The sequence below is a fragment of the Rhinopithecus roxellana genome, chromosome 2, assembly GCF_007565055.1.
Source record: "Rhinopithecus roxellana isolate Shanxi Qingling chromosome 2, ASM756505v1, whole genome shotgun sequence".
Lineage (NCBI taxonomy): Eukaryota > Metazoa > Chordata > Mammalia > Primates > Cercopithecidae > Rhinopithecus > Rhinopithecus roxellana.
Window position 1 is genome coordinate 185,118,905 of NC_044550.1, and position 21,262 is coordinate 185,140,166.

A 21,262-nucleotide genomic window follows, 5' to 3' on the forward strand; every position below is an offset into this window, starting at 1 on the left:
GACTACAGGCATGTGCTACCATGCCCTGTTACTGTTTTTTTTTTTTTTTTTTAAATTTTTTATAGAGAGAGTTGTTGCGGGAAGTCAGGGATCCCGAACGGAGGGACCAGCTGAAGCCGCGGCAGAAGACGATAAATTGTGAAGATTTCATGGACATTTATTAGTTCCCCAAATTAATACTTTTTTACTTTCTTACACCTGTCTTTACTGTAATCTCTGAACATAAATTGTGGAGATTTCATGGACACTTATCACTTCCCCAATCAATACCCTTGTGATTTCCTATGCCTGTCTTTACTTTAATCTCTTAATCCAGTCATCTTCTTCCTAAACTGAGGAGGATGAACGTTACCTCAGGACCCTGTGATTGTGTCAACTACACAAATTGTTTGTAGAGCATGTGTGTTTGAACAGTATAAAATCTGGGTATCTTAAAAAAAAAAAGAACAGGATAACAGCCATGTTCAGGGAACAAGAGAGGTAACTTTGAGCTGGCTGCCGGTGAGCCGGAAGGAACAGAGCTATATTTCTCCTCTTTCTTAAGCAAATAAGAGAAATATCGCTGAATTCTTTTTCTCAGCAAGGAACATCCCTGAGAAACAGAATGCGCCCTGAGGGTAGGTCTATAAAGGGCCCCTTTGGAAGCGTGTACCGTCTTTCACGGTCGAAGCTGAAGGGATGAAATAAGTCCCGGTCTCCTGTAGCGCTCCCAGGCTTACTAGGAGGAGGAAAATTCCCACCTAATAAATTTTGGTCAGACAGGTTGTCTGCTCTCAAACCCTGTTTCCTGATAAGATGTTATCGACAATGCGTGCCCCAAACTTCATTAGCAATTTTAATTTCGCCCCGTCCTGTGGTCCTGTGATCTCACCCTGCCTCCATTTGCTTTGTGATGTTTTATTACCTGGTGAAGTATGTGATCTCTGTGACCCACACCCTATTCGTGCACTCCCTCCCCTTTTGAAAATCGCTAATAAAAACTTGCTGGTTTTAGGGCTCGGGAAATATCACGGATCCTGACAATATGTGATGTCTCCCCCGGACACCCAGCTTTAAATTTCTCTCTCTTGTGCTCTTTCCCTTAAATTTCTCAACCCAGCCGAGACACTTAGGAAGTAGAAAAGAACCCACGTTAAACATCACGAGCGGGTTCTCCCGATAGAGAGTCTCCCTATTTTGCCCAGGCTAATCTCGAACTCCTGGCCTCAAGAGATCCTCCCACCTTGGCCTTCCAAAGTGCTGGGATTTTAGGCATGAACCACTGCACCTGGTTCTCCCAAACTCTTTTTAGGAGTTTTTTTTTTTTTTTTTTTTTTTTTTTTTGCACCTGTTTTATCTTACTTCTGATTTTTAAATATTTTTAAAAATTCACTTATTTTCTGCTTAATGTCACCGTAATATAATTTCAGTGAGAGTAGACTCCTTGCTATTGTCTATGCCTAAGTTCCCAGTATGTAGAAAAGCTCCTGGCACAGAGGAAATGAAAAAGTTATTTGTTGAAAGAATATCTTTGGAGTAGAGCTCAAGGAATAGTAAGGTAAGGTCTGATGCCTTTATATATATATTACTTAAGTCTATGACTTGTGATTTTGGGTCTTTTATTTTGCAGAATAAATTAACTGTTTTTTTGATGAGTGGTAAGGGGTGCGATACCATTGGTAACATACATTTGGTAAAAACAGAGACATAACAGGCAAGCCAAAGGAAAAATAATAACCTTGACTGTTATAAGTGAGTCTTAGAAAAATGAAATAAAATGTAGCAATAAATTATATGCTTGCAAGAGAGATTTATTAGTAAAAGCAAAGCAATTCACATCCCAAAGTCATTTGTTATTCACTTCCCTTAGTGTACATGATATAATCCACAGAAGCTATCGTAGTAGAACCAAACTTCCGAATAAGGAGTATTGAGTAAGATTTTGATTTGTTAGAAGTATACAAGTCAGTATTTTGAAGGGAGATGTTTCAGGGATCCATATCCGAAAATTTGAATATATATGATATATAATGACTCAAAATTTAAAGCAAAAGTTTCATTAATTTGATTTGATTATTCTTCAAATTATCTTCACTCCGCACATACTCACAGTATTACTAATAGACACAATACTATTGTAGAGAGAGTAAGTGCTACACTTTCTCCTTTACATTTCCCAGACTTCCTTGCAGGGAGTGTGTAGGCATATGTCTAGTGCTGACCAATGGGCGGTGATAAGTTGTGTGTGCCATTTTTTGTCTATGGCAATTCAATAAGAATTTGTATTTTTCCCTATCTCTCTCTTACTCTGATATGGAACTTTGGAGGTGATGTGTTCAAGAGGTAGCACATGAAATTCATATATCATACCTGCATTAGAATATCAAGTGATGTGAAGAAGAAATAATCTTAAATTGTATATGACACTAATATTTTGAGGATTATCTATTACCATAGCATGAAGAATCTATATGAATAATACAGTGATTATTGATTTATGTTTGAATAACGGTACATTTGACAAACACATATGCACATAATTCTTTTTATTTATTTATTTATTTTTAATTTTTTATCTGTCACTCTATCACCCAGGCTGGAGTGCAGTGACCCGATCTTGGCTCACTGCAAGCTCCGCCTCCCGGTTTCATGCCATTCTCCTGCCTCAGCCTCCTGAGTAGCTGGGACTTCAGGCACCTGCCACCAAGCCCCGCTATATACATATATTATTTAGTAGAGATAGGGTTTCACCATGTTAGCCAGGATGATCTCGATCTCCTGACCTCGTGATCCACCTGCGTCAGCCTCCCAAAGTGCTGGGATTACAGGCATGGGCCACTGCACCCGGCCACAGATTTCTTAAAATGGGATATTAAGAACAATAATCATGTTATCCCTGGAAAGCATAATGCTGATAGATATTTTATAATACCAGGGCACATTCATGAACTAGACATTTACTTATTTATTTGTTGCAAATATATTATCTCAATTATTACTCCATAATCTACTAACACAAAGAGAAAATTTGGGCACCTCAACGACATGAGATACTGCAAGCAAGTTTCTGTTACCTGCTAACAATGTGATTTCAGGCAAATTAGTCCTTTGCATCTCATAAATAAAATGAGACAGACAATACTAATGACTCTTGAAAAAACTATGTCTTAAGTGGTAGTTCAGATAAGAATGCTTAGAAAACAGGAGAAAATTAATATTTGCTTTTGAGAGTTCATTTCTGCTGACAGGTGGAAGAGCAAGTTGATGTTAATATGTATCTGAAAGCACGCTGAATCTGGAATTTCATTTTTATTTATGTATTAGATTAAAGAGTTAGAATAAAAATGACTATCCTTTCATTCTTAATTATCTTTTTTATGGTTTTATTTATGTGATACAGAGTTTTATTAAAGGAGAAACCGTTCACTGATTTTTAAAAAAAATCTTGGAACAATAATAATTGTATTTATCACACGCTTAGTGTTTTAATTAATTTCATATTATACTTAAACTTCTATTGGTCTATACTAGTGTTAGCTCCACTTTACAGATGAGAAAATGAAGGCATACAGAAAGTCAGTAATTTCCTTGGACTATCTTTGCTACTAAGTGTTCATCCTGGGGTATGGGCCCACTTGGTCTGACTCCAGCATCTGGTATTTTGTATCCACAAAATTCTATTGCCTATCACAATTATTTTGTCTGCGTTTAATAACTGTATTTATCAGAAAATTATTCCAGAATGAACCATTACATTCACAGGTAAATTTTAAGTAACCTTGTAATTTAGTAAAAAGGTTTAAAAAATGACGATCTCCCATATGCGAAGGGATTCGGCGAATTTTCTTCTGAAGGTGGGGGTTCAAAATAATCATCACTTAAATCAAGGTCAGTTAAGTTCTAAGGATAAAATAGGCAAATGAGAAACAAAACACCTGTGTTGTTGATGAGAACGGCATTCTGACTCCCCCCTTGCTGATTTCAGTTCTGGAAGAATGTCTTGAATGTATTCTTTCAATGCTCACCAGGAGTGTTGCTACCAGTTCTTTCTCATAGGAAGACGTGCTAAGTTTTTCATATAACCTTCCTTGCTTTACTTAGATCCCTTTATGTGTTCTATGGGCAGTGGGTAAGCAGGATAAAGACTCCCACGCTGACTTTTCCAGAAATTGGCAGGTGATGAAGACTGTGGATGAAGAAATTCTTATGAAACAGTATCTCCTATCCCTACTGAAGAATCTCTCAACTCCTCTGATACCTCTCAGAATGTTTCATGGCACTAGGTAGTATATTATATAATAATGGTATAATTGCAGAAACATCCTTGGAATAAAAATTTATTTTTTAAATGAGGAAATTCACTAATTATCCCTGTAACTAAAATTTAGGATATCCATGCACTTGCTTTGGAAAGGATGTCTGTATTGTTTTACACTTCTTATTGTATTTTATAATAACTTCATAGATTCATTTCAGGCTAAATAATTCAGGGAGAGGAATATATTTCCTTGTGCAGACCTGTACAAAGATTACATGACAGAGGACATCTTCTCACGGGATTGCCACAGCAAAAGTGGAGAAGTTTGGTACTTTAAAATATCACTTGTGTATTTCCACACTGCATGTACCATTGGTCTATTATCTGGTTATATAATAAAAATAAGTAAATTAACATTTCAGTCAAGGAAAAGCATCAAAACATGAAGGTAAGATTTAGCATTCATGTCGTCCTTGTACACACTCTGATTTAAATTCCATCCCTTAAATTACAGCAATTTACATATTGTATTTTCTCTAGATATAGCTTAATAAGAAATGAAGGATGCTATTTTCTTACTGTATATTAAAAATTTAAAGTTAATGAAGATACTGTTAAAAACTAAAGTTAATGAAGATACTGTTAATATTACCTTAAATTTTTTGATAGTGACCATAGTTATTACACCAATTTTCATAAAAGAATTTTTGAGAGTTAAGAATTGGGTTACACACATGTGGAATTAAAAAACACAAAGCATTAAAACATATTTAAATGTAAGAATGTTACGGTTCTACCTCTTCACTGAATGAATCACAGTTGCATTAAACATCTCCCCACTGAAAACAAGAAAAAAAGTGACTTACTTCAGTTAGTTATTTCAATAATATTTTAATATTTGCTATTAGAATCCATGATTATTTGTATTCATAATGGTTAGAGAATAAGTTCTTATTGGTGTCATATTCATATAAGTATTTCATAACTTGTCTAAATATGTAGTCATTTAAAAAAGATTATCCATTGTGATATTGGTAGAAAATTGTATTTTCTCTTATAATTTTTTATTTCAGCTTTGATTTAAGATTTTTACTAGGTGTGCACATGCACACATATATACATGCATACATATATACATATGATAATATAAATAATGAAACGTTTTATTCAGGCTACTTGCAAAGGCCTCAAATAAGGCCTATAACTAAATTAGTCTATAAGTTCTACAGCATCATATAGGAAATATAGTTTACTTTTTACTCAGATAACATGTGATATATTTGATCTTTCATGGCAAACATCAATTAAAGTGAAACTATTAAAACATTCAAAAATGTGAAAAGTCTTAGAAATATAAATGTTGAGTAAAAATAGTAAGTTGCAGAATGATATATCATTTATTATATGCCTTGTTTATATACCTTTTTAAAACTCATAAAACTCTTTTATATATTGTAAGTGCCATATAAATGCATACTAAAATTTTAGAAAAAAGCTAGGGAATCACACACACAAACTTATACCTCTTTGAGGTCCTGTGTTTCTGGCCACAAAAGAAAGAAATAGAAGAAAGAATGTGTAGTGGGTATCTGGCAATCGCTGGAGAAGTATAGTGGTCGTTGCAGTTGATACCAGTGCGAAGGAGTGAACATTTCTTTTTTTTTTAATCCTTTTTTTTATTATTATACTTTATGTTCTAGGGTACATGTGCACAACGTGCAGGTTGTGCACACGTATGTTTATTGCGGCACTCTTCACAATAGCAAAGACTTGGAACCAACCCAAATGTTCATCAATGACAGACTGGATTAAGAAAACGTGGCACATATATACCAAGGAGTGAACATTCCTTAATCATAAATGAGAATAGTTACCTGTCTGTAGAAAGCAGCACTGAATAAGAATCAGACACCTTCTATAAGCAATGACATTATGTCATTTTCCAGTGGCTAAATAGAACACTATACAGTAAAGAAGTATGTAAGATGGATATAAACACACATACAAAACTGCAAATGTATCTTAATATTGATGAAAAGATACAATACTCCAAATAATCTTACAGTAGCATTTTTCAATAAAAAGCTCAAAAGTAGGCAGAAGTGAACAATATTGTTTTATAGAATACATTAGAGGTGGAAAAATCATTTTTAAAAGTAGAATGAATTACCCTAATCCACTAAGTAGTTTTTAACTCTACATATAAGGAAGAAGGTGGATTGATAAAGGGGCATTAAACAACATATGCAGTGATGGAAATGTTTTATAATTTAGTGTGAAATTTCCAGATGGTGGTAGTTATATCTATGCTTTATTTTGAATTATTTATGATAATATACACTTGTATGTAGTATTTTGAATGTGTTATAGACCTTACCAAAAATAGCCTTTAAAGTGTATAATTAACAACATTTTTGACTAATTGAATGTAATAAATGGAAGCCAAAGTAATTTAGGAAGTTCCCAATCTTCCAGTTTGGATGACTTTTCTGTGTCTCAAAGCTGATGTCTCTATACTAACAACAGTTTGTTCCACAGTGGAAATTACATCAATTCAAATGTTAGTGTTTACCTTTCACTCAATCTAACTCATCTCAATGCAGTCAGGAGGAATAAAATGAACACTAAAAACAAAATATTATTGTAGTGATAGACTTAAATTTCATACTCTCACAACTATCAGAGCAGAACATTTTACAGCACTTTGTAGTAAAAGCAAAAACTGTAAATGTTGCTCATGATGTCATGTTTATTTTAAAAATCCCAAAATTTTCTTGGAATAAATTCTTTCTCTTGCCCCATGAAAAACATAACAAATGACCAAGTTCTAAATGTGATACTAAATACCACATAATGTCCCATTAGCAATTATAATTTGCTAAGACTTTGTAGCCTCTTGATGTTTATATTTTGGTTCATCTTCATCTTCCTGTTGTTTCTTATCCAGTCATATTTACAAATTCTTCTTTAAATCCTCAATTCATACAAAAAGCCTGAATTTTGACAACATAATCATTAAAATTGAATATCATGTATGATTACAAATTTATCATTAAATATTTAGAGGTGAATATTGCATATATCTGTGAGAGACAGATACTAGAATAATAGTTTCAGATTATTGGCTAAGTCAAATTAAAGTTAGCTCCTACTGGACTCTAGAAGATGGAAGCAAACATCTCAAGGTAACAATTTTACTATCTAAGAAAGTTTCTCAGTTTTTGAGACCATGTCCTCATGGCTATACATAACAGTAATATTCTGATCCAATGTAGGATATAGGGAAAAATACAAAATTATTTCAAAATAAAAATACGTTGAATGTTTGTAAAAATGTTTTCTTCCTTCACTCTTTGTTTGTTACTTCATTCTTTCCTGTTTTTTTTTCCTTCCAAAAATATTCACTGGTCACCTAATATGTCCCAGGCATTGCTATAGGCCCTGATAAAGCACTGAATAAGACACAGAAATGCCTGTTTTTATGGAGCATATATTTTTGTGGAGATAAGATGAGGGTAACAACAAAGACAATACACGAATAAATCAAAAAGGTAAAAAGCAGTAATAGTAACTTCTACAAGGAAAAGAAGTCAGTCATAGAACGAAAAGCACTGGGTTGCAGAAGAGGCATTTATGTAGATAGAGTGTTCAGGGAAGACCATTCTGAAGCAGGATTTCTACACGAGACCCCCAAAGTAGAAAAGCACTTATTCATACGTCAGGGGAAAGGTTCTTGGATAAGATCAAAACCAACATATTTGAAAAAGGAAAAAAAGAAAAAAAGCTGCTGTACCAGGATTATGGGGCAAGATGGAGAATGATAGGGAATAAAGTTAGAATTAGTTCGCCCAGGTAAGTCTTGCGTCCTTGGAGAGGTGTTTAGAATATATTCCATGTTAAAAGAGAAAGTGTCAGAGGCTTTTCAGAGATCTTATCTGAATAATGTTTGATTGGACGTCTGATTGTGACTGCTCAGTGGATAACGCATGTGATCAGGGTGGAGGAAAGGTGGAAGCAGGTAGACCGGTTAATAGGCAATTCCGGCAGGGCGCGGTGGCTCACGCCTGTAATCCCAGCACTTTGGGAGGCCGAGGCAGACAGATCACGAGGTCAGGAGATCAAGACCATCCTGGCCAACATAGTGAACCCCTGTCTCTACTAAAATACAAAAAATTAGCCGGGCGTGGTGGCACGGCCTATAGTCTCGGCTACTCAGGAGGCTGAACTAGGAAAATCACTTGAACCCGGGAGGTGGAGGTTGCAGTGAGCAGAGTTGGCGCCGCTGCACTCCAGTCGCGCGAAGACAGTGTGAGACTTCGCAAAAAAAAAAAAAAAAAAAAAAAAAAAAAGACTCTTTCTCCATTTCTGTTGCGGATAACAATAGCTAGAGATGGCTAGATGCAGTGGAGAAGGTTAGAAGTATTAGGATTTGGGGGTATATTTTGTGAAGTAGATCAAACGACAATTGGTGATGAATTGATTGTGTGCTGGCATAAAAGAGATGAAAAACTGTAAATGTCGCATTTGAACTGCCCATTAAGTCATGGATAGCATAGTTCATTAACATGTTGTTTACCATAGGTTAAACACAGATGCTTTACTGTTTTGTGACTAAAAGATCCTTGACTACAAAATATGCTTGTTCAGGAAAAAAACCTATTACATTCAAAACTAATACTAACATCATCCTATAGTAGTTGTATAATTGGACTGCAGACTAGGCTGAATGATTGCCATTTCAGTCCTCCCTAGAGTAGTTTTCATTCAGACCTTATCACCATTAGTCTAAATTATCTATTTTATTTATTGAATTATCAATGTTATTTCAACACAAATTAAGTCCAAGGAAAAACCATCACAAACAAATCAATGTAGTGAGATGAATACTCTGAATACAACAGAATGAAATAGTCTTTGGAAAAGAAAGAAAATTTTTGTAGATTTCACTGATTTCTGCATCAGTATCTGAAAGAAGAAAATAACATATTAGTTTAGTATAATAAAATGACCAAATGACTCCCACTTAAAGCACAATTATTTTTCTTGATTTATGATTTTAATATTATTTTAAAAAGACTGTATTGAATGATTTTCTACAAATTCATGCTACAAATAAAATATACTTTTAAGAGACTCAACTTGTTTTCTTTTGTCTTCTTGTAGATATTATGCATTCTTGCAACAATTATGTGTACCTGTAACAATTAATAATGCATTCTCATAACAATTCATTTAAAATGTAATATGAATTCAATGTCATAATTTATTTGACTGCCTGTATATATTACACATGATGTTTTCTGTGTGGGTGCTGGTTTCAGATCAACACTATCTCCTGATATCAAATGATGTGAAGTTCTTTCTCTGCCTTAATAGACTTTTCCCAAGAGGTAGTATTTGTTTTCCTTTACCTGTTGTGAATTGGGTAATTTATATGGCAAAATACTAAATACAAATGACTACAGAATGTATGAAACTATTATGTGTATCTAATATCTTGAACTAACTCACTAGCCAATTGTTCATTTTACATAAAAGTAAAATAAATGAAAACCAAAGAATATAGCAATAGTCAAGGTTTAACTAAAAATGGATATCTTTTAGTTTCTTTGGCAATGGCTGCTGTAAAGAGGTATCACCAACAACAATAACTACCATCACATTTGCTTTTCGATTCTACTTTAGCTAATGATGTCACCTCAGAAATAACTTTCATTTGGCTGACAGTCAAAGCCTTGTCATTTACCTTTCTGGTAAACATTAAAATTGGAACATCTTTGAGAAAGGATGAAGGATGAGAACCTGAAATTAAGATGGCCAAATTTCTTGCTTATCCCCTGATCAGATGACTAAGACACAGTGAGTCCAGTTGAGCTGTTTGTTTGTGCCTTTGGGTGGTGCAATGTGGGGACAGGGAGACTTCAGGTCTAAATTGTTTGTTTTCTAAAACAGTAGTTCTTAATATGAGGTAGGATGGTGGCTGAAGCGATAGCACACATAATAATCTGTGAGAACGTAAACAATGCCTCTTTCCATGTATAGTCCTACCCTCTTTCCCATGTTAAAGGTTTTTACCTATATTAACTACTGTTAATTTAGAATCTTCAAGTCATAATCAATTTGGATCAATTTAAGGAGGAACTCGCTAGTTGTTCAAAAGTAGCCTGAGTTCCTTACACAAGACATGAGTTAATAGTTTGAAAGTTTCTGAGGCACAAACTACCAGTGCTTCTCTAAGCTCCACTTTCTCATTTTTATGTAGTAAAAAACATAATGCATTCCAAGGTAGCTTCTGATTATGAGATTTAACCTCTTTATCTGTAATTTCTAAATTATATTATCACATATGACTTACAGAAATGAACCCATGGTACTCTTCTAGAGAATTTCACTGATTTGCCTAGAAAACAAATAAAAATATCTTTTCATAAACAATCAAATGTACTTTATTTCATAGTATTGGGCCTATCTTTTCTAAATAATCTTTCTTCTCTAAGAAGTTGTGTTCTGCTGATCTCTTCTTAACATGTTTAAAATATTCTATACTGCTACCAGATTTAGCTTTCTGAAACAGAGAACTGGTTGAATCACTCCTCTCAGTGAAGGTCTCTAATAAATTGCTTTGGCTACAGGATAAAGTCCAAAGTATTGAGTAGTGTTTTCAAGGTCCCTTCTTATCAGGTTCTATTTCTTTTTATCTTCACTTTCTATCATTTCCTTCTACTCTCATGTGAACCCTGAGCTACACGTATATATATACAGTATCCATCATACCCCGGCAGATGGAAAGTGCTTGTGTCAAATCTGCTGAATGAACGTGTTTAATGTGTGAAGCATTGGAGAACAAGCCTCGCTCATCATACCTCTCTAGAGAAGCTGCAAACACCATTGAACGTAACCCACTGCTGAATATCTTAAAAGAAAAAGAGTTCTTATCTCCTAGGAAACAACTACTAGAGCTTTCCAAGTGGTGGCAATGTGCTGCATAAATAATTCATTGGTGGATTTAAACTTCCATTTGTTTTTAGCCTCTTGCCAGGGTTCAGAGTATCTTCTATATATTTCAGAATCATGGTTTCCCTTTGGTAAAATAGTCTAATTCCTTGGGTCATATCTGCTAAAATTTAGGGACTAGGTGCTTCTTAAATTTTGTTTTATCTGAAAACAATTGTTTTTCTGAAAGTTTAGTAAACTTCACTAAAGCTAAAGTTCAAGATGAATAATAGAAACTGCATTTACTCTCTTGCTCAAAACAAAAATAATGTGCAAACATGAAAAGAAAAATGAAAAGGAACAATTTTTCAAGATCTAACTATCAGGTTGTGTAAAACAGTGATCACTAAGAGACAGGAAGCAAGGTAGTTGTTCTCTATGATTGTCCTATCATACTGCCTGGAGTGAGTTTCCACAGCTTGGTGCAAGAGAAAACACACACACACACACACACACACACACACACACACACACACACACACAGAGACAGAGAGACAGACAGAGAGAGACAGAGACAGAGAGAGAGAGAGAGGGAAAGAGAGAGAGAGAGAGAGAGAGAGACAGAGAGAGAGAGTCTCCCAGCAGATTCTCTGAGTTAAGTAGATGGAGCTGGGACTCCAGGAAGGTCAAGATAGCTGACATTTACAGGCAGAGTGCCTGATGGGAAAACAGGGCACAAAGATGTAGATATAAAGATCTGGACATCGTGTGTTCTCACTTATAAATGGGAGCTAAGCATTGAGCACACATGTACATAAATATAGGAACAATGAACACTGTGGTCTACTAGAAGGTGGTGGTTAGGGCTGGGTTATGAAACTACCTCTTGGGTAGTGTGCTCACTACCATAGAGAAGGGATTCATTCTCTAAACCTCTGCATCACACCATATCCCCATGTAACAAATCTGCATATGTACCCCATGTAACCCCTGTATCTAAAATAAAAGTTGATATTTTTTAAAACAGGATACCCTCACATTTCAACTGAGTATTGATTAATTATGTGAAGATACTACCTGAGGTCAGGTAGAGAACTACCTGAAAGGACAGAATAGAACAACAATTGGTACTCACATAGGGCAGGAGAAAGTTCTTCATCCCACCAGCCAGAGTGAAAAACCACAAAATTCACAGGACATAAGTTTGAGCACTCGGAATGGTTTGATCTCAATAAAGGAAAAATTAGCCTTGGATAAAAACATTTATCTGTTCCTGTTTGATAAAGTGTAAAAGCATACTAACCTAATAGCATTCCAGAATAAAACTCATGAATATGTATGTCCATACACACATATATGTGTATACTACATATACACATTATATACACATGGTGTATATTATAGATATAATAATATGTGTGTACAATGTATACATGGCCCCAGGAGGAGGAGGGTATGTAGGTACATATACATGTGCATGTGTATGTGTAAAGATATGTTAAAAAACTTAATGCTTTCCCCTAATATTAGGAACAGAGCAGGGATGTCCATCTAATCACTTTTATTTGACATTGTACTAGATGTTTAAGCCATTATAGAATGCTATAAGTAAATAAATGTATCCAGTTTGGAAGCTAAAATCTATTTAACAGATGAATGGGTACATAAATTACGGTGTATCTGTATAATAAAATAATAATCTGCAAAGAACCAAACTGTTAGTAAACACAACTTCATGGATAAATCTCTAAAAGTGAATGATGTCTGACACAAGAGTACATACAATATTATTCCACTTACATAAAATTCTAGAAAATGCAAACCAATTTAGTGACAAAAAATAGCCCAGGAATGGAAGGATGGGGAATGTGGGATTACAGAGGAACAGGAGGAAACTGTTGACTGTGGTAGATATATTCCCCATCCTGGTAATTCTTTTCATGAGTGTATACTTATGTCAAAACATATCTAAGTATACACTTTAAATATGTGTAGTTTGTGGTATGTCAATTGTATCTCAATAAAGCTGTTCAAAATATCTAAGTTGATATAGGTTTGCTTGGGGAGTGGTTGTTTTTTTCCCCTTCTACAAATCTCATTTCTCATACATTATAGTGGTAAGATATAAGCAACCTACCTGGTGAAGAGAGGGAGAAGGGTGAGGTTCTGGGGCAGCAGGCTTGGCTGTAGCAGGTTCAGCTGCTGAAGGTGAATCTGCAGCGGGCTCAGCTCCAACAGGTGCCTCTGCAGCAGTCTCGGCTGCAACAGGTGCCTCTGCAGCAGTCTCAGGTGCAACAGGTGCCTCTGCAGCAGGCTCAGCTCCAACAAGTGCCTCTGCAGCAGGCTCAGCTGCAACAGGGGCTTCTGCAGCAGGCTCAGCTGCTACAGGTGTGGCTGTAGGAGGTGCAGCTGCAGCAGGCTCAGCTGCAATAGGTGGGGCAGCGGGTGCTGCAGCTGCTGAAAAAATCCTTGAAGGAGGGACAAAGGGGAAATCCCTAGGAGGGAGCAGAGGAACATTCAACCGAGTAGCTAAGGGAAAACCAGGGATGTGATAGACATAGCGGAATCCAGGAGCAGGTAGAATCCAGGGATATGGAGGTAACCGGGTGTCAGTGTAAGTATTTCCAGGGTAATTGGGGACTGTATTCACTGGGGGATAGTAAAGAGGAGGTGGCAAATTCCGTATCCCATAAGGAATATTCAGAGATGGATGAAGTGGGTGATGATAGTCATTGTAATCCTAAAGGAGAAACAAAGAAGTCAAAGTTGGTTGTATTTGTCCTGTCTATATATTACTTATGGTACAACTGTGATGATATATGATAAGTAATGATATTTTGAAAGAATTCCAATCTCTTCTCTTTCTTAAGGCTAGTGTACTTCCATATTTTTGAAGTAAGAAGTAATAATCTCTTAAGAAAATTGAATTAACTCCAACTGAAGAGGAAATATTTTGTGTTTAAGCAAATAAGAGCGTTATTGTCCACAGAATATGCTAACCTAGGTCAGGACGAAGATAGAAGGAAAGCACTCACACTTTTAGGATTGATAGAGGATTGTGAGATTAGTAGCTCCAGGCCTTCTTCTCTGCACCCTCCGTTGTCTTTCCCACTGCCCTCAGCACTCTCTGTGCCTCTAAAGTGTCCACTGAAGCCTCTGATTCATTACTCCTCTTCCAGGTGTCCCATATTCCAGACTTATCTTTCTCAACTTCCTACCTCTCTTTATCAATGCTTCCCTTCATTTAACACTGTGCATCTTAAATTTTCATTAAGAGGGTGAGTAGATTGGGAGGCCTAGGCAGAAGGATCACGAGGTCAAGAGATCGAGACCATCCTGGCCAACATGGTGAAACTCCGTCTCTACTAAAAATACAAAAAAAGTGACTGGGTGTGGTGGCAGGCACCTGTAGTCCCAGCTACTCGGGAGGTAGAAACAGGAGAATTGCTTGAACCTGGGAGCCAGAGGTTGCAGTGAACTGAGATCAGGCCACTGCACTCCAGTGGCAACAGAGCGAGACTCTGTCTTTAAAAATAAATAAATAAATAAATAAATAAATAAATAAATGAATAAATAAATAAATAAGACGGTGAGCAGACTGGAAGTAGATGTTGTTAATGTTATTGTATATAATATTATTATTATATATAGTAATATACAATACTGAGAAGTTTCCTATTAAATGTAGGTTGTTCCTCAGGGTCTTTGAGATATTTTAAGGTTTTTCTTGATGGAAGTTCTATGATTTATTTTTTGAAGTATAAAATAAGTACCTTCTCTGTGCCATCTCTGTGCTAGGTATTTGGATACTACATACTGGAAAAACAGTCAAGGTTTCTTTCTTATGTCTGGGATGCTACATTCCCCAGCCAGTCAAGTGTCTTAATTAACATTTAATTTTTTTCCAATTTTAGGTAGGTTTCCTGAATTACTGAGTTAAATTTTTCTCATGAGTCATATTGCCAGAGACCCTTGAGGTATGATATACATACATAATTAATGTATGTATGTCCCCAGGTGTTCATAGAGGCAAATATCAATTATTTGTATTGTGGATAATAGAACCCTAGAATCTGAGGACTTAAATATTAACTCATAAGAAATTCAAAATAAGATCTAATACAGTTTCTATTTTAAAACACTATTTTCAAAAGATTTCCACTCCTTTGTTATATGTCTGATCATTGTTGGTCAAAAGTGTGCACATCACAGATTATGTCTCTTGGGCTTTCTTTGCTAGAGTGTCATGTTGATTTATGGCATACTTGTGGATGGGTATAAGTGTAATTTTCTTAGTACTCTTCCATTACCGGAAATTGAGGCACAAGTAACAAAAAACTGAAAAAAAATCTAACATCAATTAATCAGTATGTGCTTTGGTCTCATAGGGATAATTTATGGGTATTTCCTGCAGAGAAATCATCTAACTCATTGGGATACACTCGTCCTGCTAGTGGTTCCTAGCTTGAAGATACACACCTGAATATATGGCTGGCCCACTACTTCATGCTTTCTTTTGCTCTAACACTTCATGCAGACAGAGCATCTCCAGATTCATCACTAAGTTTGTTCAAGTAAACTTAGGACATATTGATAATGTATTTTAGAGGCATGAGGGGAACACCTTGTAACAGCAAAAAATCTCTTACGCTGCAAAGGGAGTGCACTTAATGCTTCTGCTCTTTGAAAAGACTAAAGACCTTTTGCTAAATATGTTGAACACAAACATATTCATAAAATTTTCTATCAAATCAGAAGAGTTTAATAGCACTATTATTTTAAGAGCAATAGCAGTCATTAAATTTCATTGTAAAGGAATCAGAGTTTTAAAATGTAAAATTTATTTTAAGATAAAAACAAATATACTTGCATGTAAAGAAAAAAAATGTTTTACCTCATCATTGAAGGGGAACCGTCTCTAAAAGAAAGGAAAATATATTTTAATGTGGTTACGTATTTGAAAACATCTGTACCCACATTTCCATATTGCTGAAAAATTTGCAAAGTTTAATAGTACTTATAGTTAATTTTCTTGAAATTTGAGTCACTGGTATGAACGTTTTTAATCATCGTCATCATTATCATTATATGGTTTTGACTTAAACAATTTCGTCAGGGAGTTTTACTTTGGCTGGATGGATTTTGGTTTGTAATATTCAACATGTACATAAATCTTTATTATCTGAAAGATCATTCAGCTCTCATTCATATATCTAATTTTGCTATTCACTTTTTACCTCCCAGGTTTTGTCTGTAGTGTGTGTGTGTGTGTGTGTGTGTGTGTGTGTGTGCATCCGTGTGGTAAAGAGTAGTCTTTGTGCTGGGCGCGGTGGCTCACGCCTGTGAACCCAGCACTTTGGGAGTCCAAGGCGGGCAGATCACAATGTTAGGAGATCGAGACCATCCTGACTAACAAGGTGAAACCCCGTCTCTACCAAAAATACAAAAAAATTAGCCGGGCTACTTGGGAGGCTGAGGCAGGAGAATGGCGTGAACTCGAAGGCTGAGTTTGCAGTGAGCCGAGGTCACACCACTGCACTCCAGCCTGGGCGACAGAGCGGAACTCCATCTCAAAAAAAAAAAAAAAAAAAAAAAAGAGTGGTCTTTGCCACCTCATCACAGTACCAGAAGGACCACATATCCATTTGTTTTCCAATGAAGCTTCAATATGGTTTGTGAATTGACCACAGATTATGAACTACAGAATAAAAATAAAAAGTAGTACAGGAAAATCATGATTTGTTATTTTAATAATTGGAGCTTAATTTATCTAATTTTAGGGAACAAAAACAATAGTTTAACATTTAGACAGCATGGTAATAACATCAATAGTAAATAGTATCATGTGGCAGTTGAGTTTCTACCATACCTGAGGTACTCTGCTAAGCACTTTATATAATTATCTTATAAAATCTTTAAAACAATTTTATGGTATAGGTGTTATTATTTTCTCCATTTAAAAAGAGATAATATTTAGCATAGTCACTGGCTAGGATTAAGAATTTGAATCAGATTTGTCTTACACCAGAATTTCATCTACTTACATTACACTGAAGGCCATTACATTACACTATATTACTTTACATTCCACTAAAGGTATGATGTGCATTTACTTCTATTCCATCAAGTATCCCTAATGTCTGTACATATATACCTCCAGCAATGGCACTTCACAGCCATAGGAAGCCCAATCCAGCATTCTATAATTTGAAGAGATAAACTCTGTTAAGATAATCTACATGGGATCCTGCTTTTCTATAACTTTTCTGCCTCCAGCCTCCTACATTTCTGAACTCACCTCCTTTCTTTGCTGTTTATCTATTTTCAGATATTACAACTTTATTATTTTAATTTCTAAATTTTCCTTTGAAAAGTCTGACACTACAAACCTCATGTCCATCTATGTCTCTTTGCTGCTTTATTATAAACACTATAGTAACTTTATCATAAGCACAAATCCCTATCAACAATTATTGAATGGTTATACAATTGCTACAATTTTGGAAGTCCTTTTACTTACCTTCCTTGCAAAAGCAACACATACAATGCAGGCCCAAAGGAGAAGCTTCATTTTGATTGACCTTATGAATATTAATGCTATAAATTTATTGTTTTAGAAAATATGCACTATTTTTTAAATTATATTTTTCTTCTTTTAGAGAGAAACAAAAGAATACATCACTTTGTTAGTCTGTCTAGGTAGACCCTTAACAGAATAGTTGGCCCTGCTATTTAACTACTGTCTGTATGATTTAACATGAATATCACTAAAGCCAAAATATATATGTATTAGCAGATACCATTCAACAGTTAATTGACTTCTAACTAAAATGTCTGAAAGTAAATGTCAACTCATTTAGCTCCCCAGGGACACATTTTGCAATTAATTTATCTTGGAGGTCTCACCAGGAAATAAAATTGCTTAAATGTCACCATTCTATGGGTGCTTCTTAATATTTTGTTTTTGTGAATTCAGTGTGAGATTGATATCACCTACTTAGAAAAATTTGTAATCTTAAACTTGATCATAATTTTTTTTTCTCTATTTCTGAAGAATAGTGGAGAAGCCATATTCTCAGGTATGTGTCCTGATTAGGTTCAATTTTGTTCAAAGAACTTAAAACCATTCTCCAATGGATTGATTATTAAAGTTTATGGTTTCTTACTTCTTCAAAAACAAAATAGCTCCACTTGTACCAAAAAATTGCATATACAAGGACATTTATAGCATTATTTAGAATCTCATAATATGAAAAATATAAAATCCCAACAAGAAGTTTCATTAAGAATAATAATATTAGGTTCATGATATATTGCTAAGTGAATATTTAAATGTTAAATATTGCAAAGATAAGCCATAAAGTGAAAAAAATCATGTCCTTTTCAGTAACATGAATACAGTTGGAGGCCATTGTCATAAGTAAATTAATAATGGAGGAACAGAAAACCAAATATTCATGTTCTCCCTTATAATTGGGAGCTAAACATCAAGTACATGTGGATGTAAAGATGGCAACATGAGAGACTGGGGAATACTAGTGGTGGGAGGGAGGAGAGGAAGTGGGCTGAAAAACTACCTATTGGGTACTATGCTCAATACCTGGGTGAAGGGATCCATCCTTACCCCAAACCTCAGCATCATGCAATATACCCGTGTAACAAACCTGCACATGTAGCCCCTGAATCCAAAATAGAAGTTAAAATTATAAAACAAATAAATAAATACAAATAAACAACTAAAACAGCAAATAGATTAAAGAATAATATTCCTACTCTAGAGACTTGTAGCACTGTAGGAAGAGCACCAACCTTATATATGACAGAAAACTAATTTAAAATAAAAAATTATGGAGTAGATAAGAACATAAGTATTGGTAAAATATTTAATGAATTATTATGAATTAAATGAATTAAATGAATATTATAATTAATGAATTAAATAATTTTTATAATTATTTTTATATTTTTCTTTTATTTTCTGTAATCTAATTTTGTGAAGTGAGAATGTATTGCTTATATGCTATGCATTTTCTAATAATATAATGAACTTCCAAGTTTTCTTTGATAAGATTGTGGATGCTTTCCTACCTAATCCTTATCAAAATCTAGGCTGGAAAAAAATCATCATATTTCTCAAAACATAATTTTAATCTTGGCTAAGCTGCTTACCTGTTCAACATAGTTTTGACCACATATTGAGTGGCCTTTGCTGTAGTGATCTTTGGTATTGTACATCAGGTTTTCACTGACACACAATTTAATAAAAAGTGTTTCGTTATCCTTTTCCTTGTTTATTTTTTCTTGAAATAGCATGTTAAGTAAGAGAGACTTACTTGACCCTATTTTTCAGTTCTTCAGAAGCACATGAGGCTTTATGAATGGAACTGATCTGTTTTTTTCTAGGGTTTATGTGAACTCTTGAGTCCAGTCTGAATGTAGGGAAAACAAATTTCTTTCTAAGTCTCGCATCATACAGTGTTAAAGTGAGAACTCAGGTGTGAGGTGGACTAGATTTATACAGACTAGATTTTGTCATCCATCTCTGCAAACTATGAAAGAATATAAATATGCCATGTATTTACAAGTATACTATTAAAGTCCATCAGACTGAAATTGGGTAGAGAAATTTTTAAAATGGGAACATCTTAACATAAAAAAAAAAAAGGATACCTTGTTTCCAGGGTCCAAACTAGTGGGTGTAGCTCCTGGTTTTGACCTGGACAATGTGCCTCACTCCCTTTGTTTCTAGGGATATTTATAAGTTCCTAATTCTATGTTTACTCTTTCATTTTGAAACAAATTAGCATTGACTCTGACAAAAATAATTTAAAAACCTACGAATTTGACTGTGAATTACTTCCTTCATTTCAGAGAACCATAAAAATTGGGAAGTTTTCCCCATAAAATGACAGTAAAAGACAAATTTAGGAACTATATTAAGCTTAATTCCTAAATTCACTTTGCAAATATTCATTACTTGACTTTATTTTGGCATCAATTAGATATTATGATGAAGAAAGTTTATGCTTTACTTCATTTTATGTTAAGAATGTAATAGAATAATAGCATAAATTTTTTAAAACAATGCTGTGGTTTCTCTTCCTGTAATAGCATTATAAACATGAATTAACTAATGTAAATAAATATTAGAAGCTAAAAGAGCCCTTCTATCCTGTGAATTTATTACTGATAACCTAACAGCACTAGTATCATGTTATATCAAAGAATAAATGAGGCATACTAATGACTGTCAGTGCACACGTCTTACATCAGAGTAATGTGAAGTAATTCTAAGATTCTTAGGTCATATACTAGGTTCAGTGTTGTTTGTCAGGAGTGACAAAATCCTTTTGTCTAAGTGTTTAATTCCTCTCTTGTGGACTAGATTAACACAACCCCCATACTAAGGCCCTCGTAGAAAGAAAGTGGGCTCATGTTTATCTAATGACTATACCATAAACCAGGCATTCAATAAAAAATTACAAGACACACAGAAAAGTATAAACAAGGTCTGAAGATTTTAAAAAAAAGCAATAATCAGAACAAGAGTCAGTTGTTAACACAGATGTTGAAACTCTTGAGCAGGGGATTTAAAATAACTTTATTATACTAAATATTCTGATGATAAAGATAGACAAGATTCAAGATCACATAGATAAATTCAGCACAGAGAAGGAAACTGTAACAAAGAATAACTAGAAATGCTATAAAAAATTTACTAACAGAGAAAAAGAATTCATTTGACTGGCTAATCGATAGACTTGACACAACCTAGGAAAGGATTCGAGACCCTGAGGCTATGTCGTAGATCTAACATTTGTAATCCTAGGAGAAAAAAGAGCAAAGCAAGGCAATCAAGTGGTGTTGATGTCTTCCGGGTGTAAGCTGGATGCTTTGTGTTGAGCTATGCCTTGATTTATCCAAGTGCACCTTCCAGTACACTTACCATGTTACGACTTATCTCCTCTATATAAATGTTGGGGTGTTTAGTTAAGCTAATCCTTAAACATATTTGAGGAGAGCGATGGGCGGTGTGTGCGTGCTTCACGGCCTAGTTCAACTAAGCACTCTAGTCTTAGTTTACTACTAAAT

General features: G+C 34.8%; 1 protein-coding gene across 1 annotated transcript; it reads right to left on the bottom strand.

Moving 5' to 3' along the window:
- Window positions 1-6,878: 6,878 nt before the first annotated feature.
- Window positions 6,879-17,878, bottom strand: PRR27 (proline rich 27). Its single transcript, XM_010383829.2, has 6 exons — window positions 17,691-17,878; window positions 16,065-16,088; window positions 13,473-13,910; window positions 13,308-13,442; window positions 10,593-10,637; window positions 6,879-9,202 (listed from the first exon to the last, which is right to left on the bottom strand). The coding sequence occupies exons 1-5, from the start codon at window positions 17,739-17,741 to the stop codon at window positions 10,626-10,628; spliced, it is 660 nt and encodes a 219-aa protein (XP_010382131.2). The 5' UTR covers window positions 17,742-17,878; the 3' UTR covers window positions 6,879-9,202; window positions 10,593-10,625.
- Between the last annotated feature and the right edge of the window lie 3,384 nt (window positions 17,879-21,262).

Coding starts and splice junctions, on each gene's coding strand:
- PRR27 (XM_010383829.2), bottom strand. CDS start 17,741: ATGAAGCTTCTCCTTTGGGCCTGCATTGTATGTGTTGCTTTTGCAAGG. Junction 16,089..17,690: donor GTGTTGCTTTTGCAAGGAAG/GTAAGTAAAAGG, acceptor CCTTTCTTTTAG/AGACGGTTCCCCTTCAATGA. Junction 13,443..13,472: donor GAGCTGAGCCTGCTGCAGAG/GCACCTGTTGCA, acceptor ACTGCTGCAGAG/GCACCTGTTGCAGCCGAGAC.